The sequence below is a fragment of the Saitoella complicata genome (genome assembly GCF_001661265.1).
Source record: "Saitoella complicata NRRL Y-17804 unplaced genomic scaffold SAICOscaffold_1, whole genome shotgun sequence".
Classification (NCBI taxonomy): domain Eukaryota; kingdom Fungi; phylum Ascomycota; class Saitoellomycetes; order Saitoellales; family Saitoellaceae; genus Saitoella; species Saitoella complicata.
The window spans coordinates 675,953-701,576 of NW_017566992.1; the positions used below are offsets into that span (position 1 = coordinate 675,953).

General features: G+C 53.2%; 12 protein-coding genes across 12 annotated transcripts; 5 read left to right on the forward strand and 7 right to left on the reverse strand.

Moving 5' to 3' along the window:
- Window positions 1-309: 309 nt before the first annotated feature.
- On the forward strand, window positions 310-933 carry SAICODRAFT_28464 (uncharacterized protein). Its single transcript, XM_019167157.1, has 2 exons — window positions 310-847; window positions 898-933. Exon 1 carries the CDS (start codon window positions 632-634, stop codon window positions 800-802), a length of 171 nt encoding a protein of 56 aa, XP_019027354.1. The 5' UTR covers window positions 310-631; the 3' UTR covers window positions 803-847; window positions 898-933.
- On the reverse strand, window positions 906-1,872 carry SAICODRAFT_16264 (uncharacterized protein). The gene is made up of 3 exons (XM_019165636.1): window positions 1,406-1,872; window positions 1,158-1,353; window positions 906-1,103 (listed from the first exon to the last, which is right to left on the reverse strand). Exons 1-3 carry the CDS (start codon window positions 1,603-1,605, stop codon window positions 993-995), a joined length of 507 nt encoding a protein of 168 aa, XP_019027355.1. The 5' UTR covers window positions 1,606-1,872; the 3' UTR covers window positions 906-992.
- Window positions 1,873-2,191: 319 nt separating this feature from the next.
- SAICODRAFT_42417 (uncharacterized protein) lies at window positions 2,192-2,593 on the reverse strand (the record flags this gene model as incomplete). Its single annotated transcript, XM_019168699.1, has 1 exon — window positions 2,192-2,593. A coding segment is annotated over one exon (402 nt), but the record flags the coding sequence as incomplete, so codon positions are not given.
- A 471-nt stretch (window positions 2,594-3,064) lies between these two features.
- SAICODRAFT_50779 (uncharacterized protein) lies at window positions 3,065-5,148 on the reverse strand (the record flags this gene model as incomplete). The annotated part of the gene is made up of 3 exons (XM_019169013.1): window positions 3,065-4,106; window positions 4,227-4,940; window positions 5,003-5,148. 3 exons carry the CDS (start codon window positions 5,146-5,148, stop codon window positions 3,065-3,067), a joined length of 1,902 nt encoding a protein of 633 aa, XP_019027357.1.
- A 495-nt stretch (window positions 5,149-5,643) lies between these two features.
- Window positions 5,644-6,246, forward strand: SAICODRAFT_51594 (uncharacterized protein; the record flags this gene model as incomplete). The annotated part of the gene is made up of 3 exons (XM_019169077.1): window positions 5,644-5,817; window positions 5,905-6,059; window positions 6,111-6,246. The coding sequence occupies 3 exons, from the start codon at window positions 5,644-5,646 to the stop codon at window positions 6,244-6,246; spliced, it is 465 nt and encodes a 154-aa protein (XP_019027358.1).
- Window positions 6,247-6,484: 238 nt separating this feature from the next.
- SAICODRAFT_4434 (dienelactone hydrolase family protein) lies at window positions 6,485-7,300 on the forward strand (the record flags this gene model as incomplete). Its single annotated transcript, XM_019168773.1, has 2 exons — window positions 6,485-6,518; window positions 6,567-7,300. The coding sequence occupies 2 exons, from the start codon at window positions 6,485-6,487 to the stop codon at window positions 7,298-7,300; spliced, it is 768 nt and encodes a 255-aa protein (XP_019027359.1).
- A 540-nt stretch (window positions 7,301-7,840) lies between these two features.
- SAICODRAFT_4435 (uncharacterized protein) lies at window positions 7,841-8,144 on the forward strand (the record flags this gene model as incomplete). The annotated part of the gene is made up of 3 exons (XM_019168776.1): window positions 7,841-7,861; window positions 7,918-7,980; window positions 8,037-8,144. The coding sequence occupies 3 exons, from the start codon at window positions 7,841-7,843 to the stop codon at window positions 8,142-8,144; spliced, it is 192 nt and encodes a 63-aa protein (XP_019027360.1).
- A 68-nt stretch (window positions 8,145-8,212) lies between these two features.
- SAICODRAFT_28466 (GDSL lipase/acylhydrolase family protein) lies at window positions 8,213-9,708 on the reverse strand. The gene has a single exon (XM_019167158.1). The coding sequence runs from the start codon at window positions 9,472-9,474 to the stop codon at window positions 8,437-8,439; it is 1,038 nt and encodes a 345-aa protein (XP_019027361.1). The 5' UTR covers window positions 9,475-9,708; the 3' UTR covers window positions 8,213-8,436.
- A 107-nt stretch (window positions 9,709-9,815) lies between these two features.
- On the reverse strand, window positions 9,816-12,216 carry SAICODRAFT_68608 (uncharacterized protein). Its single transcript, XM_019170406.1, has 2 exons — window positions 11,512-12,216; window positions 9,816-11,460 (listed from the first exon to the last, which is right to left on the reverse strand). The coding sequence occupies exons 1-2, from the start codon at window positions 11,807-11,809 to the stop codon at window positions 10,094-10,096; spliced, it is 1,665 nt and encodes a 554-aa protein (XP_019027362.1). The 5' UTR covers window positions 11,810-12,216; the 3' UTR covers window positions 9,816-10,093.
- A 1,517-nt stretch (window positions 12,217-13,733) lies between these two features.
- Window positions 13,734-16,860, reverse strand: SAICODRAFT_63305 (DNA repair protein; the record flags this gene model as incomplete). The annotated part of the gene is made up of 2 exons (XM_019169980.1): window positions 13,734-16,673; window positions 16,779-16,860. The coding sequence occupies 2 exons, from the start codon at window positions 16,858-16,860 to the stop codon at window positions 13,924-13,926; spliced, it is 2,832 nt and encodes a 943-aa protein (XP_019027363.1). The 3' UTR covers window positions 13,734-13,923.
- A 326-nt stretch (window positions 16,861-17,186) lies between these two features.
- Window positions 17,187-20,978, reverse strand: SAICODRAFT_49866 (WD40 repeat-like protein; the record flags this gene model as incomplete). Its single annotated transcript, XM_019168985.1, has 4 exons — window positions 17,187-17,419; window positions 17,543-17,653; window positions 18,056-18,482; window positions 18,600-20,978. Coding segments are annotated over 4 exons (3,150 nt in total), but the record flags the coding sequence as incomplete, so codon positions are not given.
- Window positions 20,979-21,924: 946 nt separating this feature from the next.
- On the forward strand, window positions 21,925-23,253 carry SAICODRAFT_46484 (mannan endo-1,6-alpha-mannosidase; the record flags this gene model as incomplete). Its single annotated transcript, XM_019168858.1, has 1 exon — window positions 21,925-23,253. A coding segment is annotated over one exon (1,329 nt), but the record flags the coding sequence as incomplete, so codon positions are not given.
- Between the last annotated feature and the right edge of the window lie 2,371 nt (window positions 23,254-25,624).

The window sequence follows — 25,624 nt, forward strand, 5'->3', positions numbered from 1 at the left end:
AGAAATATGGCCGGATTGGGAAGTCAAATGGAAGTTAAATCACAGGGATTAGAAGGATATATCCGGGCAGGCAGGCCGAGATGAAGGGCTGATATAGTGAGGTTCGTGATCCTTTTCGAGGCCTGAGAACGCGTCAATTGACGTCCTCGACGTCCAGATATCCTCGTATCTCTCCAAATCTCCATTCTCGCACGCGTTCTGGCTGCTGCAAGGGTATGATCTCAATTGCACGGAAACCGTTAGCAGCACGCGCCTTCCCTTGCCACATTCGAGAAATGGCCAAAGATCGGCAACGTAGACCCACGACTTGTTCGAATCTCGGTCGATGCGAAAGGCCATGCCGACCGTTAACCATTCCTCCGATCCGAGAGACAGATGAATTCTCCTGGCCATCTATGAACCATTACCGAGTTCTCATGTCGATCGGGGCCAACGCCTGTCATCGTTTTCGAGCTCGGGAGCCCACGCGCACACACGCACACGCGCACACGCGCACACGCATGGGATGGACATGTGGACCCGAGAAGTCTCCGCCCCTCCCCACACCCGACAAATGGCGTACCTTGCGGACCACGTATAACATACAGCCAGCTACATCGCTGTTCAATTCATTATCTGATCAATTGACAAAATGAACCGCGGTCCTCTCATCTTGACCATCGACGAAGCCGAGTACCTTCTCGATCAGCTCCCTCCTCCGGGTCCTGACATGTCTCCCCTCGAGGAGAAACTCCGCGAAAAGCTTGAGCAGTTCTTGAGGGAAGTCCGTAAGAACGCTGAGGGTGCTGGGAAGTCTGACTAAATCTGTCATTCCCTAATATGATAATGCAGTGGGTGTGTAGGTAGTGTGCCTTGAGATTGTACGAGGGACGATAGGCTGATTGAGAATGTAGGTTGTGGAACGGGTGGTTTGTCAAGTTATACCCTCTCTCTGTTATAGTAGTTATCAAAGGACGCCCAACCGATGAAGAATGAGAAAATGTATCACACCCTCAAAGTTTAGCCTGCTGCCCATCGCCCTCCTTACGACTCCTCAATATCTCCAACGTTCTCTCCGGACCTCCAGCCTGAACAAACAAACGCTCCAATCCTAGCGCCAAATCCTGGGCGTACATCTGTCAGCACATGTAGATACGAGGCCAAGAAAAGTTACGCACAATATCTCCACCAACTTTGATACGCCCACTCACAATGCCTTGCATCCCACTCAAACCACCCGCACAAAACCTGACCAAATCCTCATCTTTGAGCTGTAGAAGGACAATCGGCAAGGGTTTCCCACTCGTAAGCGGGAGTTCGGGACGGGTAGATGTGATGGTGGGTTTACTGGGAACACCAGTGAAAAGCATGTACCTGTTTGCCGTCTTCCGTTAGCCAAAGTTCAGCGTACACGAACACAACAGACCATTCTTGAAAATGGGCATCGCCAGTTTCTCCTTTGTTTTGGAGTACTTGGATGATGAACAACCCCTTCAGGCCTCCAGCCAAGGACGGGTCCTTTTCGACTTCCTGCCTGAGCCGTGGGAATATTTCGGAGGCGGCCAGCGGGCGAATGGTAGCCACCTTGCTCGACGGGTTGGGAAGGACACAGCTGTTGGGAGGCATTGCTGTTTGGTTTGTGGAAAGGGGGGATGTTCAACTCCTCAAGCAAAGTTCCTTCATCGAGAGCATTTTATGGTTGGAGGTCACGCTGCGCTGCGTGCAGGCTGAAATGAAGCGGGGGACTGACATGTGAAAATCACCGCCATACAGGACAACAGTGAAGCATTGTCATCAAGACGACGAGGAGGGCCCGAACAATTGCAGAATTCAATATATATCAACGCCATACCCCTACTAGAAACCCATTCCGAAACTCACGTTCATGCCATCCCAGCCTTCAGCTTGAGACAAACTTTTATCCTACATCCATAGATCTCACTCCTCCTTACATCATCACACCAGCAATGGCACCAGCAACGGCAACCAGACCAACACCCAACTTCCCAGCACCAGAGGTGGTACCAGTGCTAGTGCCGGAAGCAGCGCTGCCAGAGGCAGCAGCAGTTCCCGAAGCGGAAGCGGTGGAGGACGAGGAGGTAGAGTTGGTGGAGGTCAACGTGCTATTGGAGGAGGAGGAAGTGGAGGTAGAGGCGGAGGAGGGACCGGCGGAGACGTTGGTACCGTTGCTGCAGGCGCTGGAGGAGGTGGCAGCCGAGGAGGAGAACTGGATAGCGGCACACTGGTAGAGAACACCGTCACCGCCAGCGTAGGCAACTTGAACCGTAGCGTTCTGGCCCTCAGTAGGGGAGCCAGCAGCAGCAGCCCAGTTTACGCTAGGGAAGCAGAAGTCACCCAAACCGTTCTCAGTGAATTGAGGAACAACAGTGATGTTGAAGTCAGCGTTGGTGGTGGGGTCAGTGCTCAATGCCAACTTGACAATAACCTGAGCGGTAGGGTGACCAGCGTAGATCGCGAAAGGAGCAGTACCGTCCAGCGGCACAAGGGTGCGATTGGTCGCATCAGAGGCGGAGAATCCACCGCAGGGGGCAGTGGGCTCGTTGTCCTCGTCGAAACCGACCGTCTCGGGGTAGTTGAGGGTGAAGTGAGCAGAGGCGGAGGAGGCCAAGGCAGCGAGGGCGGCGAGGGTGAAGATCTGCATCGTTGGTATGTACTTAGAGAATGGAATTGAACCCTGAAGAAAGAGATGTTGATCCGCCAAGAAGAGTAGGGACTGGCGAAGTCTATATACTCACTCGATGTCTGCTTGTTGGGCGTCGTTAGCTCGGCCACTTTTCGGAGCCTTTCTGCGCGGAGGCGGATCGATCCGCATCTCGACACCGGCAAAATAGTCCTTGGGTGAACGCTCTCAGTTGAAGGTAAGAGTAATGAACCTTATTTGAAGAAACAATCCGGCCAGTTACGACGGGAGCATTTGTATTGGCTGAGGCTCTCCAGCTCTCCAAGATCCGTGAAACCGCATGTGCATTGCAACCGGGTATCCTAAATATGTATGCTTGTACTCCATAAACCCAAAATGAAGCCAATTGAGCTATCCTATAACCAAAGATGCCGACCCAGTTATTTACCATCTGAAACTCTCCACATGAAGGTAGATTCCCTGCGCCCCGGTTCCCTTGTGCACAGCCCTCTCGTCACTGAGAGAAATCACCGTGTTCCTCATCATTGCTCCAAGAGCGGTAGGTCCGCAGACGACCACTCCCGTCTCTCCGAATGCTTGCTCCAAATCCTCCTTCAACAGCTTCTTCAACGCTGGTCTACCTGAGAATGCCGGAAGCAGAGGCGTGGAGCCTGTAGAGGACGAGGGAGGAGGCGGGACGGTGCAATTGCAATTGCATCCCGTATTCACCCCAATCACCTCAATCTCATCATCACTGCTCGACCTAGACGTCGCACAACAACACTTCCCATCCGCACAAGTCGTCTTCAACCCCGCAACCCCATCAGCGCCAAAGTTCCCAAGCTCCGCATTCGCAGTAAACGTCTCATCACAAGTGACATGAATATCAATTTTGACCTCCAATCCCCTAAATCCCTTCTCCTGCACCAACAGCCTGATCTTACCGAGCTCTTCTGCGCACCATGCTGTATGCGCGTAGGCCTTGATAACCCAGATGAAGTGCAACCTCCTCACAGCAGAAAAGTCCCTTCCCTTCCTCGCACGCTCGACCAGATCCATCAAGATGGGCAATGTGAAGGTAACTCCGGAAGCTCCAGCAACCAACACGACAGTATCATATGCCCACACCATGGGTGATACACCGTATGGTCCATCAATGATGGCACCCATCTTGCGTTCGTTCGCGGGTGGAAGCATCTCCGCTGCACACTTCCAGAGTCTGCCGGAGAACCCACGCTTACCCTTGATAAGGAAGGTGAGCTTCTTGTCAGACGGGATAGACGCGATGGTGAAAGGGTGAGATTGCGTAGCATCAACCAACCCGAGACTCGGGATGCGGAGGAAGAGATGCTGACCGGGAGTCCACGAGGACAATGTCGGAGCCTCAATGGTGACCCGAGTAGTGTGTCCAGGAAGAGCCTCGATCATGGCTTGGTTGCCGAGAAGAGTCTTGCTGGAAGTGATGGACTTGTCCTTCGAACAGCAGCTCTTCTCGTCAATCGCCACAGCCTTGCCACAACAATCCTTTTCCTCCTTCTCGCTAGAAGAACAGCAAGACTTCTCCTCTCCAGATCCTCCACGCTGAATAGTCCTCAACCTCAACGACCTCCATCCAATCATCACCGTACGAACAGTACGGTCAAACGCCCAGAATGCAACCGGTACCCACAAGTACGCACGAGCAGTGGCAGGGATATGTACGTACACCATCACCAAGAACGCAACAGCACTGGCGATATGCTGCAACACAAAGAACTCATACCTCCATCCACGGATCGGCGCGAAACTGCTGAGGACGATCCACAACAGGATACCCCACGCAGCGAACCCAGACTTAGCCATCGGATAATTCTTGAACTGCTGCTTCGTGACGCCGTAGTGATTCCACTCCGTGATGAAGTAACCCCAGTGAACAGTGGAAGTTAACAACAATCCACGCGCAGCCCAGCGGTGGATGTAGTTAAGGCGTTCATGGGAAGTGCCGGTGATCCAGCCGATGGGGTTGTTCTTCCCGGCCAAGATGAAGAGAAGGGGAAGCTGAGCAACACTGATCCATGCCGCACGATATGCTACCGATTCCCACTTATAGCTTCCCGACACCCATACTTTAGCAAACGTAACCGAAACGACAAGGACGAGGTAGGCGAGGATGATATACAAATTCGATAACGGCGGCAAATGCAGCTGCGGAAAACTCTTTGACGGAAGCCACTGCGGGTAAGAACATTCTCGCGTAATGGCGGTGATTGTTGCCCAACTCTTCAACACAAAATTCCGTGGTCGGGATGGAGCGACGTCGCCGCGCCTGGAAGCTCGTAACCTATACCCGCACTGATCAGCGCGTGCACGAGACAACCCAATCTTCACAGGAGCCGGACATACCTTTGGAAACAAATCGCATGGTGTGCAACATTCACGACGCCGGCGGTGGCGATGACAGCAGCGACCGCATACCAGAAATACTTGGCGAATTCCTGATCTCCAGGAGCGAAAGAGGAGTCCATGGAGGACATGTCCATGCCCGACATACGGCGCGACAGGGACGTCATAGGGAGACGAAGACAAACGACGACGAAAGGACTTGACGAGAATGAAGGCTTGGGACGATACCTACATGTAGTATTTCATACGGTGCAGGCATTTGCGGGAGGTGTACGTTAGTTTCCGCTGCTCGGAGGCTTTTGGCGTCAAACCTACATACCCTCCGAGTAATGCGAACGCATGCCGCGGAACTCCTCCACCAAAAGTCTTGGGACCTCCATACGATCAGGCATCAAAAACCTCCATTGATCCCGTTCTCGAGTTTTACCGTTACACAGCAACTGCTAAGCCTCAACGAACAGACCAACCGTTTGGCTCCGAAATTCACGTAACACTTCACCGACTTTTACGCACCGACGACCTATAAGATGTCCTCGACGGATCCTAACGCGTCACCTCTCGATCTCAGCGGCTCCTCATCCTCCTCTTCCAGCGGCATGGATATGTCCTCCTCTAACACGACCATGATCCACATGATGTCAATGACATTCACCACCACTCCCCTCGGCACCATGCTCTGGGGCGACGCATGGAACCCCAAAACCCCCGTCGCCTACGCCTTCACTTGGCTCTTCCTCTTCGGCCTCTCCATATTCTCGCGTATGATGTACGCTGGAAAAGCGTGGGCTGAATCAAAGTGGCTCAAGACGGGCGCTGTTGGTGGGAGTATTGTCGTTGTTGCAAGCCCAGGGACTGGAATTACGGTTAGGGAGACTGAGATTGTTACTACGAGTGAGAAAAAGGATGGAGAAGCGAGGGCGGGGAGTGTGAGTAGTGGTGATACTGTTGCGAGCTTCAACACTGCCGCGCAGGCTTATAAGCTGTTGCCGTGGAGGATGAGTGTTGATGTGCCGAGGGCTCTCATCCAGTTTGTCATTGCCGGTGTGCAATATCTTCTGTGAGTCCATCATATCTCTACTCGGATGAATCAAAGCTAACGAGGTTACAGCATGTTGGCAGTCATGACGATGAACGTGGGATACTTCTTCTCCGTGCTCGGCGGAATCTTCTTCGGAGAGTTGATCGTGGGACGGTACACGGCGGCCTTCCACCCCGTCGGAAGCGACTTGAACGAGCACCATTAAGCTTGCTCGTGTCTACATTACATTTGAATCTACGTTACATCTTCTCAATATCCCTGCTCGGTTGATTTCACCTCATTTGAGCATCTCACTGACTCCTGCAGCTGCAGTCGATCCGGCACACTTCATCCGCTCGCACTAAGTGACGTTATTTGGTAGAGCTAGAACTCTTAGTAAGCGCCCGGTGAAGGTATACCTCCAATTGCCCGTTGTCTTCCATTCTTTACTTCAATCAATGACAATGTCGTCTGGAATGTGCCCTCAGTGCGTCAGTGGTAAGTCTCCCACGGATCATCCCTCGTACAACCACTAATTGTACACAGGCTTCCTCCACGAAGGAACCCCCTCTGGCTCCATAGTCAAGATTGGCGGCATCGACGCCTACGTCGCCACTCCTAAAGACGACAACTCAAAATCCAAAACCATCGTCCTCCTCCCCGATGTCTTCGGCTGGGAACTCAACAATGCACGTCTCCTCGCCGACGACTACGCCCGTGCCGGATTCTACGCCGTTCTCCCCGATATCTTGAATGGTGATTCCTTGCCCGCGGATTACCTTGATTCTGCGAAGAGTACGGAGGATGTGTATCGCCTCGTCGGTCCGTGGTTGCAGAAGCATGGTGACGCTGTGACTGAGGCTCCCATTGACGCCGTCCTCGCCGCTCTCCACGCCGACTCAAACGTCGGCAAAATCGGTGCGGTAGGATTCTGTTTTGGCGGGTTGTATGCGTTGAAGTACGCCGCAACCGACAAAATCTCCGCCGCAGTCGCCGCCCACCCCTCCCGCATCCAAGTCCCCGACCACATCCTCCCCATCCGCCAACCCATCTCCTTCGCCGTCGCACGCACCGACGTGATCTACGACGAAACCAAAGCAAAGGAGGCAGATGAGGTTCTGAAGAAGAATGGAGTAGAGCACGAGACCAAGATCTATGATGGGGAGGGTGTTGGGCATGGGTTTGCTGTTAGGGGAGATTTGAGTGTGGAGAGTTTGAGGAAGGCGAAGGAGGAGGCTACGGTGCAGACTTTGGCGTGGTTTAAGAAGCATCTTGCTTGAAGCTGTCATGATCCATGATGTAGCGAACATTACAAGGACAGATCAAAATGCTACGAAGCAAGGCCAGCCCAGGTGTCATGGTGCCCAGCGTGAATGCGCTATAAATAGCACAACGAAATTACCGGGTGCCCTGCAGGGATCAATATTAATCTGAGAGGTCGGCATGTGATCGGCGCAGTCCGTGGCGCCACATCCGCTGGACGTCACCGCCCTCGTCTGCCGTTGCCTCCCTGCCTCCTCAACAGCTGCACTCAGTTCACTGGAAACCCTGGTCATCTCCGTCCCAGATCCCGCTGCCACCCAAACCTTGGCCTTCATTCAACAGCCGAATAAGGTTCCGACTTGCTTGACCGTGTGGCTGGTAGGCACTACGTCATCGCGCAACTGCTTGAACCTTGTTCCTCAGCCCACGCTAAAATGAATTGGAAACTCCTGAGCCTTGTTGTTTGTGTGCCGTGTCGCATATAAGAACCCCCTGTTCTCTCTTCTGCTATTCTCTACTGCTACCACCACAACCAATAACAACAAGAACAAACAACAATGGGTGCCGTCGTTTCATGCGTATGGTCCACTCTTCAAAACCATTGGGAGTAAATGCTGACGAGGATTTCATACAGATTACTGGCGTCTGCCGCGCAATTGGCTCTGTCCTCATGGCTATCGTTAACGGTATCGCCGCGGTACGTCTCCTCCTCTCCACTCACTGCCTCCGTGCATTTACTAATTACATTGATAGGTCCTTACCGCCATCGTCAACGGTATCGCCGCCGTCTTTGACATCATCATCTCCTGCCTCACCTGTGGTCGCGCAGGCGGCCGTCGCAGAGGGGGAACGACTGTATAAACCAGCCCCTGACCAAGACCAAGTGAAGGTCAGGGGCGGTACGCGTTGTGTGATGATGAGTGGGATGAGTGTACGTTAGGGTGAGGGAACTTCTTTAATAAGGGGGATTCGGATGCATTGTACGACTACTCGCGGGCTTCGAGGACAGACTAGAACGTTTTACCGGCGGTGTCCGGTACCTTGGATACTTTTAATGATATTGCTTTTTATACCTTATGAACGTTCACTGCGTGGCATCGATACTATCCTACACGTCCATCCTATCGTACCAGTTGACATCCCAAGCATTAACTTAGAACCACGTCGTGATCCTTCCGCTACCCTTGATTGCATTCACGACCTCTCGCGCAACAATCTTCTCCGCCGGCTCCGAAGGATGCAGCTCATCAAACCACAAAAACCTGTCCTGGTTCCCGTTCGTCTTGTAGTCGCTAACAGCATACGAGCAGTTTCCGCTTCCGCTGACGGGACAATGCGCAACCCAACCCGTAACATTATCCAACCCATAAGCCTCCGGCTCATGATACATGTCCCAAAACAACCCATACGAATCAAACAACCCAACCTCTGCTCCCTTCAACTCGTGCGCGAGCGCCGGTGCACCGAGTCGCCAGAGTTCGTTTCCGGAGGTAACGAGTTCGGTCATGAAGATGTTCCAGGAGGTTGCGTTGAACTCGTTTTTCCAGTAGCGGGAGTTGGTGGCGTCGCGGGAGTAGAGGGGAGTTAGTTGGAGGGGAATCATGTTCATGAGGAGGAATTTGCGGGCCCCGTATTGGTAGAGGGTGCGGAAGACGTTGAGGGCGCATGCTGTGGTGTTGACCAATGTCACGCCCGGGATTTGGTTCCCGGTAAGGAGGGAGTCGACGCCCAAATCGTTCGTCCCAATCCACAACGAGTAAATCGTCTCTTCAGGGTCGAGGTCGAGAGCCCAACCGCCGTAGGTCGTGTTCACCAAATGATCCGTCAAAAAGGCCGAAATCTCATACTCCGACACGCTCGGAAACACACCACTCGTCGCCTTGGGCGCACCCAAATCATGCCTCGGCGTCAACAAATTCGAACAACTCGCTCCAGACACAGCATAATTCCACGTCTCGAGGCCCCCAAACTCCTCAGCATACTTGACCCAGGTCGAGCCACCGTTCGCGGCGTAGGCACCAGGAGGATAAACTTCCTGGTAGTGCGCGGGAATGGAGCCGTTGGTATAGAAAGCTGTGAGGCGGGACTGGTCGGTGTAGGAGTCGCCGAAGGTTACCAAGTTTGTGATCTTGGCGTAGGCGGAGGTAGAGGCGAGGAGGAGAGAGGAGAGGGCAAGAGCGGGGAGGTGCATGTTAAGCGAATGTAAGAGTGGGAAGCGAGATGATGAGGGAGATCAAAGCGAGGAGTGCGAGGCCCTTATGTACCCCATTCCCCAGATCAGCGGGGGTAGCCCAAGGCGGGGCTTGTCTCTCCATGGCCATGATCTCTTTAGCCTGCCTGCAGCTGAGCTGGCCGCGGAGGCATCATCGAGCATCTCCGCGGGGACCACTACCGAGAGCAGATCGTCCTCGTCTGATCTTCCACCGAACGTCACTTGCGATTTACCCGGCGGCGATGCGCTCAAGTGGAAGTGGCTGGGGTGGGGCTCCGGGGTGCATGCAGATGTCCCGGGGCAGCCGTGGTGGGAATGGCCAAGTGACAAAAAACTTCCTTTGCTAATTACATGCCATAATAACCTGATATAACGCCTTCCACCCAAAAAACACTTCCCAACCTCCCATTACCAAACTTCACTCTCGTAGCACTTCAACAAAATCATCTCCTCCATCACAACTGCTGTGGTCCCTAATGTCAACGTCCCCCTTAAACACTGTCATATCTTACAGAAAAGAAGAAGATACCTAATCATATGCCAAAACCATCCCCTATCCAATACCCCCTATTCATACATACACCCCCACAACCCCCACTCACATATACTCCGGCCCATGATGTTCCCCCTCCTGCGGCAGATACTGCAACTCCTGCCCATCCTGAGTTCCACGCATCCCCGGACTGGCATTCAAACTCGCATACGCACTCCCATCCCCCGTCCTCGTCCCCGATTGCCCAAAATAATCGCCTTGCCCGGCACCGTAATAAAGCCCAGGACTCGTCTGATACCCAGCAATCGGCGGCGTAGGGTTGGGATCATTCGGGAACCCCGAACCGCTTTGCCAGCTATTCGCCGGCATGGGAAGATGAAATCCATGTTGCCGTAACTCCGGACTCTCAAGAGCGTGTGTAAAAGAACCCGTGATGGGACGAGAGGCGTTGGAGGAGGAGGAGTATGTCGAGTGCGAGGCGTGTCGGAACATATCCTCCGTCGGCGTCGTAGGATCCTGGTAAGTCATTGCGAGGGCGTGGTTTGCCGCTTCGCGGGCTTGTTGGCGAGTCGAGGGTTCGGGGGAGAAGTACATATCCTGTTGACCCGGTGCAAAGGATTGCACCGGGGCGGGGCTGGTAGAGTACTTCGGTGCCGTAGCCTGATGTGACATAGAGTACTGCTGTTCCTCTCCGTACGTCTCAGCAGCAGTAGAGTAATCCCAAGACCTCGGAACCTGCTGAGACTGTTGACGGGAATGCTGCTGAGGCGAGGTCCAGTAATGCGCACGGCCCTCAGCACCAGCACCCAACTCCGACTCACTATAACTGTGAGGAAGCGTCGGCCTGTTGATCCTAGGCCTAACAAGACCCGGGGCACTAAACTCCTCCTCAACTAGCATCTGGCTCGACGGAACCTGGTTGTAATGCCTCAACTGTGGAATTGGGTGGATATTGAAGTCACTCCCAGGCGTCGTGAACGCTGTACTCAACGGCGGACTGGGTTGCTGAGATGTAGACGCAGCATCCTCCGGGTAAAAAGGCTCGTTCAGGTATTGAATCGGATGAGCAGGACGGACGAAGGCGTTGTCTTCTTGAGCGGCTGCGTACTCCTCATACCTCTCACGACAAGTCCCAGTAAGTGTCATACCAGCCGGAACGCTCCTCGCCATCGTGGGACCATCCTCCATACTCCTCGCCGGCATCGATTGAGGTTCAGGCTCGCTCCTCTCTTTCGAAAACCCAATGGGCCTTGTAGGGGTCTTTGGCATATTGCTGATACTGCGAAGACCAGACTTCTCATACTCGTCGCTAAACCCAGGCTTAAGATACGAAGGCCCCTTCATGCGATGTCTTTTGGAGTTTTCGACGGGTTTGACGATACATTCGCGGTGCATGCGGACGCAGTTATTGCAGGGACTGCTCTCGCTGTTTTCGGGACGGATGCATCTGATTTTCCTTCTCCGACAGTACGCTGTTCAAAATAGTTAGCATACATCAGTGAAAATCAAAGAAGGAGACATACAACAAGCAATCGACGTCCGATGGTATCCAAGTCGGTTCTTCGGCTTCATAGTCTCCTCCGTAACTTGATGATCCATCAAGTCCGAGTCCGAGTAGTGTTGTGGGTACGGATACGCTTCCTTATACGGATCCATCGCTAAACTCTGCCCCGCAGGCGGCGAGGGCATGTAGGCGTTTGATGTCGATGACAACTTATTGTAAGGATTCAATTGTTCAAATACGTTGTAACCGTCGATGTTGGAGTAATGGATGACTGACGTAACAGAGCTCAAGGGTTGAAGAAGACCGGCGGTGTACATTCACGAATTGATCGGCAGGCCACGCGAGCAGAAGCGTGAGTGATGGTTGATCCAGAATCCGGCAGTGAGTGAGTCAATTGCAGTCGCTGTTGATGAATGCCTTCTTGAACGGAACAACAGGATAGCAAGTGGGTGACAGAGGATGCCACCTATTCTATATAAAGCCCTTTTTTACCCAACCAACGGCGGGCGCTCAGACACATTCGGGAGTGGACCAATATTCGCAGAGACGCGTGCACATGCCCAGTCTTGCGAAATCGGAGGAACAGAGTTCCATGAAACACCCGTCTCAGAGCTTCATTTCAGCGGCCCTGCCAGGTACCACGTGCACTGCTAGACTGGTTGGGAACCGAGGGTAACTTGGCTGCGTGCTCAGTTGAGCGCCTATCGTGGCTTCCCGACGCCCTTTACGTGACGCCCAACGAGATCGGACGGTGCAGTGAGTTTGGGACAGGGGCAATTGTAACCTCCGTGTCCCCCAACGATCCTACCTCCCCCCTTCGTGTCTCGGACCTGCAGCGTCAATCTTAGCAGCTGCCCGGTTACCGGTGGAAGTCACCGCCGTCGCCTCTGATTTCCCTGCAGCTGCTGGAAGAGCATCGACCGCGATCGCGAGTAGCTGTCAACTGCACTCTCTTTTTGATCTTCTAATAATCAGGATAAGGGTGCGCTCCTCGACCTTACTTGGCGACGATTTGCAACGGCTCGCCGGACTGCAACGGTCATCATGGCCGTGGGCAAGGCGCAATCACATGCTTACACGATGTTACAGCACCAGCTGGCCCCAACCTGGTACCTGATACACTCACTCCACTCTCCACCATGACCAGTCGACTGATAATTAGGTAAGCCAGAGCACACCTGTTGCCCTCAAGTGCAAGAAGCGCCTCGGCAGCCCTGTGGATTGACGCGGAAGAATTACGATATCAGGTGCACTCCGTACACTCCCCCACTTCTGCGGTACTTGGAGGTTGATCACCTGAAACACCAAAGGTCATATGCATATGTCTATGCCAACACAATGCAATGCACGCACCCGGCCGGTCCACATGCCGAGGTGTACGACGACCTCTTCGCGTTACCGAGGGACTTGGGATTGTAAAGCTTGGGTAAATTGAACTGAAACTTCCTCTAGAGAGAAGGTTGTGTCAGGTTTCGTACCTATAGGCGGGGCGAAACCTTGCCAATCTAACGAAGTCCTGGAGAATCCCTGTTGATCGCGTTGAGCATCGCCGTTAGGTGAGGCTTACTATCATGCACCAATTCACTTTACCAATTCCTGGTCTACGTATAGGAAATCTTGGCACTCCGTATCTCTACTCTACCCAACATGACACGTACACAGCCCTTCCCTCCCCTCCGCTCCGCTACCCTCCCGGGCAGTCTCAATCCGAATATCCTCGCGTTACCGGATGCACGATTCGCTATCGAACCCTACGCTTCCAACTTTCCCCGCCGGGCGGATCGCTGCGCTCTAGCAAACCTTGAAATTACTTTATCCCCAAAGGCTTGAGCAAAGTTGCAGCTTCGCCTCCACAGCGCGCTGCTCCAGCAGCTAGCGCCGGGGCGCTCAGACCGTCGAAACAAACCCAAAACCACGTATGTAATCAAAGAAGTCAAACTTTGGATTGAGATTCCCAAGCGAGGATTACATGCACACCCTCCAAAACTCAAACGAGCCAAAGGTGACCCCAGGTCACATTACAGACGCTCCAAACTAGCCCCGGTCGAACGTTACCCCGCCCACGCGTACGAATCGCCGAGGTTAGGTTTCCACGCTATGTGGCTCATAACACACACTTGAGCAACCTTGGGAACATCAATTTAGTAGTTGGACTTTATCTGAGAAACAGTATGATCTTCCGGGGAAACGTGGCCTAAAGTAATGCACCGAAAACCACTACATAACCAAAACACTCTCAATCCTCGGCCGGCGCAGCGGGGGTGTCGGTAGAGCTCGAGCACAGCACACAGCTGTCAGATAACCTCGGTACGCGGTACGCGGTACGAGACGGCGGCTACGGCCCCTCGGTCAGTTCTCCGTCGATCGCTGTCACTGCACAGGGAACAGAGCGAATGCGTAAAAGCAAAAACGCCGCGTAACCGTACCCCGCCTAACCCTTAAAGTCCCTGTTGAAAAATGCATGGACCTGCCTTCCTGCCTCAGGTCCGATCATGTCGATAATCTCCCTCTGTGTCGAGTTCACGAATTCCTTCACGTTCTCGGACGAGAATATGACGTTCTTGTAGTTCCGTTCCGTAATCCCCGGTACTCCACGCAACAAATCAACAGCAGCCTGATTATACTGCGACGTCGCATCCTCACCTTCCTCAAGACCAATGGTGACAGCCTTCAACGGATCAGGCTCCTCATGCTGCTTCTTCAAATCCTCGAAGATCTCAGCAGTCTGATACGGTGACGACGACCAGATAATCTTGACTTTGGGGAACGCCAGCATGAGCAACACCAACTTACTCTGTAAATCATTCTGCCCAATACTCCCCGTCATGTCCGCAAACGGCTCCAAATTGAACGACTTGTTCTGCTCAAACTCGATCAAGATAATCGGAGTCTTGTAATGCAATAACATCGTCTCGCACTGCGTCCACAACCGACCATTCGCCAATGACTGAATCAAATCCTTGACAGACTTTCGCTCCACGCACATGGTTGGTGACAGGATGTAATCACCCACCGTCAGTAAACATGGAATGATGGTCAGATTCCGCCCATGCAACAAACTCGGCAAACTGGACCTGAACTCACGCACATCAACCACGACCCTCGGCGGCTCCGCAGTAACTTTCAACCTTCCCCCACCCGCAATCCTCGTATTCACAGTTCGCAAGAACGCCTCCTGGGGATCCTCGATACCCGTATCCTTGGTGAAAGTTAGGGCCATATTTCCCCTCTCCCGAATTAGCTTCGTGAACGCATCTTTCTCTTTCCGTACGGAGCTCAGATACCGCTGTTCCTCGACACTCGCACCATAGTACATGAAATACATCCTCATGCTCCGGTTTCGGTATGTACTCCTGTACATCTCGATGCGTCGAATAAAAGCAGGGTCGGGATCATACATGATGACAAACCTCGGCTTCAGTTCTTCCAGAACGCGATCATCCATATCACCGTCATATGGTACGACACAGACCAAATCATCCATATCATACATCTCAAAATTGCTTCCCATATCCTCGAACTGATCAATGATGAAGATCTCCTCCTTAACCTCCCCATCAGCCGCATCCTGAATCGACGCCGCCATTTCCGCCATATTCTGATCCTCATCATCGATCGTAATGACCTGCCTCCCTCCCGCCGTAGCCGCAGATGTACCACCTCCACGTACCCTCCGTCTCTTGTTCGGCGGTTGCCGGCCCCGGAACGAACTCCTATCATCCTTCCCACGCTTATCACCAGTTGACGACCCAGGTCTTCCTCCATTAGCGTCTTCCTTCTCCTTTGCAATTTGCTCACTCAAGTTTTTCCACCCCTTCTTCCACTCAAAGTAATCCCTCAGCTTGCGTTTCAGCATGAGCCTAGCACTGGGTCCATCACCTTTAACACCATCATGCATGGTTTGCAAGTATTCCCTGATTTGTCCAGCCGTTCGTTCGTCGGAACACATAATCAGGACAGAGTTCGTTCCAGCATCTGGTCCAGGCGGGCTGAAATGGAGTTCACGCTCGATCTCATCCATCACCTCCGCCAATGTACCCCACTTCGGCTGTTCCTCAAGTACCGGCTCAGTCTTCAAGGACCCCAGTGTCTCCGTATACACCCTCTTCCGCGCCAGCGTAAAGATCGTATTCGCTGCATCCAAGAAAAGCCACGGACTTGCACTTTGTCGCGTTGACCCCGGTGCAGGTGTATTCGTCGCCAAAATCGTTTCCAAGATCTTGTTGAAGCTCACGCAATCATAGCTGAGGAGGTAGTGCAATATCGACCTCAACGTACCCAGATCCCCGACGATACCCCGAGTCTTCCAGCTCACGCGATGCCACACCGGATCCAACTGTCTCCGGACAGTAACATCGAAATTACGCGTCAACGCACTCTCAACATTCCACTCCTCAATATCAATCAACCCTGGATTCGACCTCTTCAACTCCGCCAAGCAAACCTCCATACACTCCAACACGGCATTCTGTATCAGTCTCATATCCTCCGTCATCTGCACTTCCAACTCGACCACATCCGTCGCTCTATGTTGGGACGAACTTTTCTTTGTCTTCGTCTCCAAGGACTCCGCAACAGCGATATGGAATCGTGGATACAGATATGCCCGGCGAAGGAAGAGGTTCCGCATCATGTTTGTCAATGGCGCGAATCCTGTCGTGAATGGCTCGGGGTTGTCGGAGAAGGCTTTGATGAACCCATCTTTGTTCTTCTGTCTGAAGATTCTTAGGATGAAGGCTTCGATGGATGTTGTGACTACTCGTTCTGATCGGATGACCACCAGGCCTGTCACCTTCTCTGGATCCAATAACCCTGTCAGGAGGTCCACTACGAGAATTCTCGAACTGACACTGAACAGGCCACCACCGACGTAAAGCTTCTGACGTTTCTCCACACCCATACCTTCATTGCGCACAATCCTCAATCCCAGCCCTCCATTGTCGCTCTTCGCACCGAGTTCTGCGATAGCTTCCCCGATGAAGTCTTCCTCACGACTATCGGCATTGACGAGAACTACTAGGTTTCCAGGCGTATCATAGGAATGTAGTAGGTTCGCGATGGTCCTCTGTAATCCGAGACCGCGTGCAAGAATCACCAACCCATCCTCCTCGCGGACTTCTTTGAACGCAGTCCGCTGGTATTCGAGCGGTAAAGACAGATGTATCGTCGCCGGTTCGGGGTCTTCAGGAAGCTGAGCTTCTCGATCATTGGTTGAGGGGTCTTCGTTGATGGGAAGTTCCTCGGTTGTCGCAGTTGGCTGTTCCGCAGGCGGGAGTATCACCGGACCCTGCGCAAGGGCCTGCTGAAGTTCTTCCTCATCGTCATCGTTTACTGGTAAAAATAGAGGGCCTCTGGCATCATTTGACATCTCAGCTGAATGGTTAACACCGAGGAATCTTCGTTACATTGCTTCTGCTGCAGCTGGCCGCTCGATGATGTCAAGAGCACACCTGCAGGCCCGTGCGCGTTAATGGAAAGCATGGGTAAAAGTTGACTTGCTCAATTTCTGATATGCTATTCTCGATCCCATAAACCGCCCGTAACCTCTTATCTAAAAGTTCCAAAAGCGACACTCCTGGTGTTCTGCCAAAGACTCTGCAACCTCGTGGACCCCGTGCTAACCTTCCTATCCGTAGTCACCTCATTCCTCACAGCCTCCAACCTCCCCTGCTCGCTCTTCTCATTAACATGATCCTGACACTTACACTCGCACCCCATTCCCATCGCACACCTCTCCTCCCCACCATCCGCAAACCACGATCGCATACACGTCGCATGCCCGCCATGGCTACACTCCAAACAAAACACACCAAGCCCGTTCACCGGAATCTCACATAGCGCACATTTCGGCTGACTCCGGATATGCTGACAAACATGACACCTGATTTCATCCGGTCCCAGACCTGCTCCACACATCGTACAACATACTCCTAAACCTACAGCGGGGCCGGTTAGTTTCTTCTCGCCGGGTATATCGGGTATATGATCTCGTTTACCTAGTCCACTATTCTTCTTCACCTCCTGGAAGGTTAGCTCAGGATCGACTTCACCTGCTACCGTTCCATGGCGGTTGAACTTGAGGAGTTCGAGTCTTGCCTCGAGGAGCCCCCATTGGTAGAGGAATTCGGCATACTCTTCTCTCCAGAGTCGCACTGGTTTGTCTGGCGAAACGAGGGGAACGTGTCGTTGATGGCGTTCGTCGTCGAATTCGCCCATGTTCATCATGATCACAGTGACATGTGGGTTACCCGTGTGACTTGGCTCATCACGCTCGGAACCGCTAGCACTAGCCGTAATCCTCGTCACTGGCCCCCATGTCACACCGAACCCGCTAGTCCCAGACGACGGACTCGGCTTCTTACTGTTCGGCGGAGATCCCGGCTGAAGATTCTTTAATGCAACCCCCAATTGACTCTGGTTCGCCCCCGTCGAACTCCTCGAATGATTCCTCACAACCTGCTCCCGCTTCGGCGATGTTCCCATCAAAGACGCCGCCGCAACCTCTTCCATCGGATTAATATGCCATGGTGCCAAACCCGGCGTGGGCGGCGTCCCATTCCCACCCCGAAATAGCTTCGGGAACGCATCAGTCGGTCCAGTGAATGAAGACCCACGACTCGACTCATAAGATCCATACACCGCTAACGGACTCGTCGTAGTCGTAGTACCCAACGGATGAGGTGACTCCTCCGGCGGATACGGGTGATGATGTGAGACCGAAAAGTAATCCACTGATGGAAAATACTCAAGATTGATCGCCGGAGTCGCGGGTTGAGTCGAGGACCGCGGTGGGTTCCGTCGAAGTAGCTGTATCGGCGGCGGCCGTTTCCGTTTTGGCTCCTTGAAGACACAGGAGAGCATGGCGAGTGTCTGGATATCTCCAAGCTTCTCGAAGTGACTGAATATCTCGTCGACCAAAGAACGTCCCATAGGGTGGTTACCCCACCTGACGCGACCATACAGATCAATGTGCTGCTTCGGCTCTGCATCCTCGTCACTCACACTAAGACCACTATCTTTTCTTTTGAATAGCGCTGAAGCCTTCCTGGCAACCACCAGGATAGGCCGTGATGCTCCATCGTCAGGCTCGATGATCTCAAGTGGTACTCCACTATTCAACAACATCTCAGCTAACAACCACACCTCTTCCAAATCTTTCCGTCCCTGCGTGCGTGCAATCCTCGCATTATGTTGACACAACCGTGGTCCAGTCATGACATACCCTTGCGCCAGCTTCTCATTTACCGGCATGATATGCGAGAAGTCGTGGATAGAGACGACATTCTTCCTGTTACCAGTCTTGATGGTAGCAGACCGATGTGCTGAATCACCCGAAATCAAACTTGTTCCCAATCTCCTCTGCGACAGTCTCTCAAGACTCGTGTCGATCTTCCACGATGGCATGACCGGCCTAATCAACAAACTATCATCAGTCCCCGTAGAGCTTGACTCGGCATCTGAATCATCACCCGACCCAGCACTCCCCTCACTAGCAAGACTCGCATGCCTCGTGGTCGTCCCAACCACCGGACCCGTACTCAACCTCCCAAACGTCTCGAAATACCGCTGATGACCCTTCTCCTCCGTTTTCGAGCCCTCGCCTGTCAAAGTACTGAGGAGCGTAATCTTAGACTCCTGTTTGTTCGGGAAGAAACAAACCAATTTCCCATTCCCAGTGAATATTGCGGCGCACTTTTTGGGTAGGGGCACATTCTGCGATTGCTGGATATGCATCTTCTGCCTCTCATCTTCCTGCCCAGCGAACGTGACCTCATCATCCGAATCAGACTCATCGGCATCGAATTTCCAATCTTCCTCGTCCTGGACTTCACCGAGTAAATAGCGAATAACAGCCTCCACACACGGCCGTCCACGCTCGACATGAATCGTAGCAATCTTGTTGAGCGCTTGTAACATCTCATCCAACTTCTCCCCGTGAATCGCCGCATTCCTCTCGAATTCGAAGGTGGGGGATGCAGTAACTGGATACTCCTCCGGGAACTGTACGTTCATCCGCATAAACGTAGGGTTCGGCGGGGCACCCACGTGTAACGCGATCGTCGCGACACGTCCAGCGACGTTGATCTTCTCGAAATTCACTTTTGGAAATTTCTGTCCGATACCACTCAGTTCCTCGCCTAGGTTCTCCGGGCCGTCCCAGCCGAAGGGACCGGGTCCTGATGCGGTACTCTTGCCCATTCTCACACCTCTCATCCACATCAAGGGAGTAACTTCCTTCTTCCCCTGTCCACCCTTATGTGTTGTCATGAATCCACCACCGCCTTGGCCCAACTGACTTCGTTGCTTGTAGAATGCAGTTTGCGAGCGGCCTGTTGAGCCACGGACGTTCGAGAAGGCTGGCGCGAAGGTCGGTGCAAAGACTGCCGGTCCCTCTTTGTTGGCAACCTCAGGTTCCTTGGAGAACGTTCGGTACTTCGAACCATATCTCGTCAAATGAAACCGGATCGGCTTGTCCTTCGTATGCCCCACAGACTTCAGCACCTCATCACTAACAGGCCACAACCGCAGAGTCTGATCCTTCGACCACGTAACGAGTTGAAAATCCCTATCATCTACATTGGGATTCTCCGCGCCTCTAGCCCTCCACAAGAACTCCTTCACCTGGTCGTTATGCCCCTCAAATGTATGCACCATCCTCACCGGCTCATCCTTCTCGAACTCCCGATCATACAAATAGAGATTATTATCCCCACGTTGCGGCATGAGCCCCAATCCCCAGCCAAACGGCGTATGTCGCGCTCTCCAGATAGGCGTATCCGTCCTCATCACCTTCTCCGGCTCATTCGACGGATCATTGAAGTCCCAGAACTTGACGGTCTTGTCGAGGGAACAGGTGATGATCTTACTCTCCTTCACCCGATTGAAATCAATTCCATAAATCTTCGCATCGTGCGCCTCGATCGTGCGTAACGGCGTCGCACCCTTCCGATCATCCCAAACATGCAAGAACCGGTCATGACTCGACGCAAGAATATGATCATTCTGTCTCGACCACTTGACCTGCGTAGCCCCCGCTCTCCAATCACTAAACGAATTAACAGGCCTCCTCGCATCCCTCATATCCCAACAATGGACATACGAATCAATCGCACAAGTCGCCAAGATGTCCGGATGATGCGCACTAAAATTAATATCCGTAATCGCCCTCGTATGCCCATGCAACACATGCTCAATCGCCCTCCGACTCGGCATCGCCAAGTTCCATACCATAGCTTTCTGGTTACTCGTGCTCACGACCCAATAGTCGCGTGCGGCATGGGGGTTCCACTGCACGTCGGCGACTTCCCAGGTTGTTAGGTGGTGGAGGTAGCGGGGTGGGTCGTAAGGGTTGTCGAGGTCGATGATGAGGAGGCCTTTGCGGGAGGCGAGAACGACATCGCGACCGGAGGGGGAGATGGAGAGGGAGCCCACGGGTTCGGGGACTTCGATGGTCATTTGACGACCGAAGGTTGGGGAGTTGAACGGGGACTCCTTCGTTGCGGCATCGGCGTGGATCGAGGATGAGCTTTGATCGAGGCCATGGCCCATGATCGCAGTATGACCGCTCGCGAACGGCCCAGGCGGTTCTCTAGATGATTATTGAGACCGAGGATATATGCGCCAGCGCTTTGAATGGTCCTTCGAGATGGGAGAAGTCGATGTTCCCCGTTACCGGTATCTCGTGTCGAGCATTGTGCACAGACTGGGGTGCATTGCACGTGCGCCATGCGTGGGAATATTCAATCTGGGGAATTCGCAGCGTTTACTCCCGGAGAATGTTACAAGGGCAATCAACCGCATTTACGTCCAGGCGAAGCTCGCAATCGTGAAGCCGAACGCTCCGATTATAGACGGTCACGTCCCGCACGGATACCGGTATCGTCAATTTCCGACCGAACAGTAACGGAAACAGCCCGCGATTACTGCAACTGCAGCCAAAAGTAATCAGACGATTTGAGTTCTGTCACTTCACGACAGTTGCGGTCACAACCCGCTTTACCTCGGGCCATCAGGAGTTTCAACTTGAGATGAGATAGCCGTATCGATATGGTATGAGCGTCTCGGTACCGACGACGTTCATTGTTGACGGAAGGGGGGTGGTTATTTGTAAGTGGCTCAATTTGGTTCAGTCGCCAAGCCTCGATCCACCTCCATGCAGATTTGCCGCCGATTCCCGCTCAAACAGAAACACTCCTTCAAGAAAGCAAATAACCACCAGAACAGAACACCAAGGCCAACGGTTCAAGGTCTGTACATCCAAGAAGAAGCAACAGGCTTCACTTCTTTCTTTACCTCTTTCTTGTTCCAGCGCCGTCTTCAGCGTCGACGTCGCTCTACACCACTCGCTTCACGACTACACACAACGCGTCCGGTGATCAATCGTCAGGAGGAATTTATATCTATGTTGAGCACGCTCGTTACGTCGCTCCTCGCGGCAGCGTCCGTCTTGACCCGCGTTAACGCCGTCACCATCGACGCCTCTTCCCAATCATCCCTCACCAATGGCTCCTATCAGACCGTTAAGGGTATCATGAACTACTATCACGGAGACGAAATCGGAGAAACACCCGGTCTCTTCCCCGCTCCCGCATACTGGTGGGAATCTGGAGCAGCATGGAATACTCTCATCGAGTACTACGCTTACACCGGCGACGACACATGGAACAACCAGACAATGAAGTCGTTGTTGTTCCAGGTTGGTCCGGATGATGATTACATGCCCCTCAACCAGACCACGTCCGAAGGAAACGATGACCACGGGTTCTGGGGTATCGCAGCTATGTCAGCAGCCGAGAATAACTTCCCCAACCCAGCCTCCGACGAACCTCAATGGCTCGCCCTCGCACAGGCCGTATTCAACCGCATGGCTTCCCGCTGGGACGACGAGAACTGCAACGGTGGTCTCCGCTGGCAAATTTTCCAGTTCAACAACGGGTACAAATACAAGAACTCTATCTCTAACGGAGTGTTCTTCAACCTCGCCGCACGTCTCGCTCGTTATACCGGTAACCAGACCTACGCCGACTGGGCCCAAAAGACCTGGGATTGGACCGTCGACATCGGTTTGATCAACAAGACCGCCAACTGGGCCATCTACGATGGTGCCAACGTCCCCAACTGCTCGACCGATACCTTCGATACCATCCAATGGACCTACAACAACGGAATGTACCTCGGTGGAGCCGCATTCATGTACAACTACACCAATGGCAACTCCACCTGGAAATCCTACACCCAATCCCTCCTCGACTCCGCCGAGCTTTTCTTTTTCGTCAACTCGACAGTCCTGTACGAACCCGCCTGCGAACCCTCCCAAACCTGCGACTACGACCAAACGTCCTTCAAGGGGTATCTGTCCCAGCAGTTGAACTACGCCGCAAAGGTGGCGCCGTTCACCGCAAACCAAGTCCACACACTCCTCGCCTCCTCCGCCGAAGCAGCCGGTCTGTCTTGCTCCGGTGGCACAGATGGCATTACCTGCGGTAATCGCTGGTACGAATACACCTGGGACGGTGACTACGGTCTCGGTGAGCAAATCTCTGCCGCGGACGTAGTACTTGCTTCTCTTTCCCGATTCGCACCGCAGTACCCACTCACGGCTAATAATGGGGGGACGAGCGCGGGTGATCCGAGTGCGGGGACGAGTGATGATAGTAGTACGAGTGCGGCGACGAGTACGACTGCTAGTACGAAGGATAAGGCGTTGGGTGGGTTGTTGACTGTTGTTTTGAGTTTGGGGGTTCTTGCTGGTGGTGGGTGGTTGGCCATTTAAGAAGCGAGTTTAAGCTCGCTCGAGCCGGGAAGCCTGCTTGGTTATGGGAAGAGTGTGGGAAAGACATTGCAAATGAACAGTCAACTATATTGGCCCGGATCGGACGTTTTTTTCGCATAGCTCTATAGGTATCTTACACATGGGTGGTGCAACAGATGATTCTCCTTCCGTTGTTCTCGCATGCAATTTTGGTCATGGTCATTCTTGGATGTGGTTCTCGTACATTTCGGGCTTCGACTTGACTGTATTGGATGTCGTAATAGGGGATGTAGAAAGACCCTTAATCTCTGCACTCTACCCAATTGCCATGGATTAGGTCAACGTCAGGTAAGCATGCCGCACACACAGCAGTTGCCAGGCCGTGGGTAAGCTCAAGTGCAATTACCCGGCGGACATGTGAACGTGTATGCCCCGAAAATGACGTGAGATCGACACGCCTGAGAAAAGTAACACGCAACTCAGTATTCCCATAAAAGCACAATCTCCGACACCATGTCGCGGGCCGCCGGCGTTACCGTTTTCTAGTGCAGCAGCTCACGTAAAGGGCTGCTCCGTTCATGGATCTGGGCCAAAGAGCGTGTCAGCTCAACCTTATTGAGCCCCGAGCCCTGCATATGCCTCGCCTCGTACGTTGTCTTGCAATTGGCTGGATAGAGTTTACCTTAGCCACGGTCAAATCAACATTACATCGAAAATGCCTCAGTGAGATCAATGGAACAACCCGTGCGGGTACTTCCGGGAGATGTTCCCCGCACTTCCCCGATCGCCCGCGAAGCTTAAGTCCGAAGTTCTCCCGTGCGTGTCATGCGAGCTGGCGTGTGAGGCTTGCCCCCGAAGCTAGCCAGCTGCGCATCTGCAGAAGTGCTTTGCTCACGTCCATTACCTCACCTCCCGCGGAGCTTCCCACGATCGAACTGGACCGACCCGTGCGTTCACACGGGGTTTCGCGGGGATTGGCAATCGCACACCGGTATCGGAAGCATGCTTGCAACGTCTGAGTGCAGACCGTGTGTGTTCCTGGCGCGTGCATGGCAGAGTTGGGCGGCTTCGACTTCAGGCTGAAATGTGCGGTGTGGCGTTCCGACAGCTGCTGCAGATGCGCGTGTGGATAAGAAGGAGAAGCTGACGAAGCTGGAAGGGATTGGATGCCATTGTCGCTGAACGATGATGAGGTTTACAGTTGTGCGATTGACGTATCCATGACTCAGCTGCTGGCGCCGACCGCAGAATCTCCATCGAGACTGCTGGACTTTCGTACGCCAAGTCGTAGAATTGCATTGATCTTCAGGCCCTGCTGCTTCAAGTGGGTAAGACGCGTGCAAGTACCTGTAGACACTACTCCGGAGATGAAGGAATACGCATGAGACTTGGAGAAGGAATTTTAAGTCTCCTGAGACTTCGACGGCGGCCGCGGAGGGCCTGTCAATTCAAACTCGAGCTGCGGCCGGCAGGCAAATTAGTCAGCGCTCTCCCCGTGCCCGTGGTCAATTCACTCGTAAACGCAAGCAAAGAAGCGCAGAGCACACGAGCACAAGCCGTCGTACTCCTATCGATTAACCAGCTAAAATCAAGGTAGACTTTCCCTAGCTTTTAGTCCGTCCGGTTTTGTGTGCCATTTTCGGGGGATTCAGTCGCGCTAAAGGAGGCTTGAGTGCCGCACCGACACCGTTAGTGCACAAGGTCTACCTGGGAGAGGCACGAGCTGTATCTGGCCAGTTGCTGCTGTACTCCAGCCTGTATCGATCTGTTGTCGTTCAAGGAAGCAGTCGGACCTTTTCGATCTCGGACGGAGTTTTACACATTCGATCAGCACGACCAGCGTCAGCGGCTCACCTCCGAACTTTCTTCAACCTTAATTTTGACGCCGGGACAGCTGAGAGACCTCAAATCCGCACACCCTTGCGAAAAAGTCCGGAGGCACTCGCGCTCTGCTCCCGCCTCTTCCAATCTATTTGTGGGACTGAACCTTTGGCACGCAACTCATCCAGCTGCTGTCTTGCGTTTGACTTATAGTCAGCACCCTTGACCCGTGACGGCAAAAAGTGGTCGATCACACAAACGGCAGGCCTGAAGCGACACATTCCAAACTACGACCGGACTCTCAGCATCATCCTAGCGAGTTGAGAGCTTATTCTTGAATCGCGCGGAGGACTTGCAGAATTTCAGTGTTCCTCATTCTGTGAGCTTAACACCACGCACCGAACAGTCGGCACCAGCTGTACCCACTTTGTTTCAACTTGCGACTGCGGCCGCAATCGATCGAGAAGCAACACACATTCGGACGTCAACGGTTAAAGCTCGGTACTCGTGAAATCACGAGCTTCATTCCTAGCGTTTCGGCACTTGTACGTTCGACAAC

Bases quoted from the DNA above. Each gene is read 5' to 3' on its own strand.
- SAICODRAFT_28464 (XM_019167157.1), top strand. From the start codon at position 632: ATGAACCGCGGTCCTCTCATCTTGACCATCGACGAAGCCGAGTACCTT.
- SAICODRAFT_16264 (XM_019165636.1), bottom strand. From the start codon at position 1,605: ATGCCTCCCAACAGCTGTGTCCTTCCCAACCCGTCGAGCAAGGTGGCT. The intron at 1,354-1,405 runs GTCTGTTGTGTT...GACGGCAAACAG, and splicing joins GATGCCCATTTTCAAGAATG to GTACATGCTTTTCACTGGTG. The intron at 1,104-1,157 runs GTGCGTAACTTT...ATGTACGCCCAG, and splicing joins TCAAAGTTGGTGGAGATATT to GATTTGGCGCTAGGATTGGA.
- SAICODRAFT_28466 (XM_019167158.1), bottom strand. From the start codon at position 9,474: ATGCACCTCCCCGCTCTTGCCCTCTCCTCTCTCCTCCTCGCCTCTACC.
- SAICODRAFT_68608 (XM_019170406.1), bottom strand. From the start codon at position 11,809: ATGTACACCGCCGGTCTTCTTCAACCCTTGAGCTCTGTTACGTCAGTC. The intron at 11,461-11,511 runs GTATGTCTCCTT...TATTTTGAACAG, and splicing joins TCGGACGTCGATTGCTTGTT to CGTACTGTCGGAGAAGGAAA.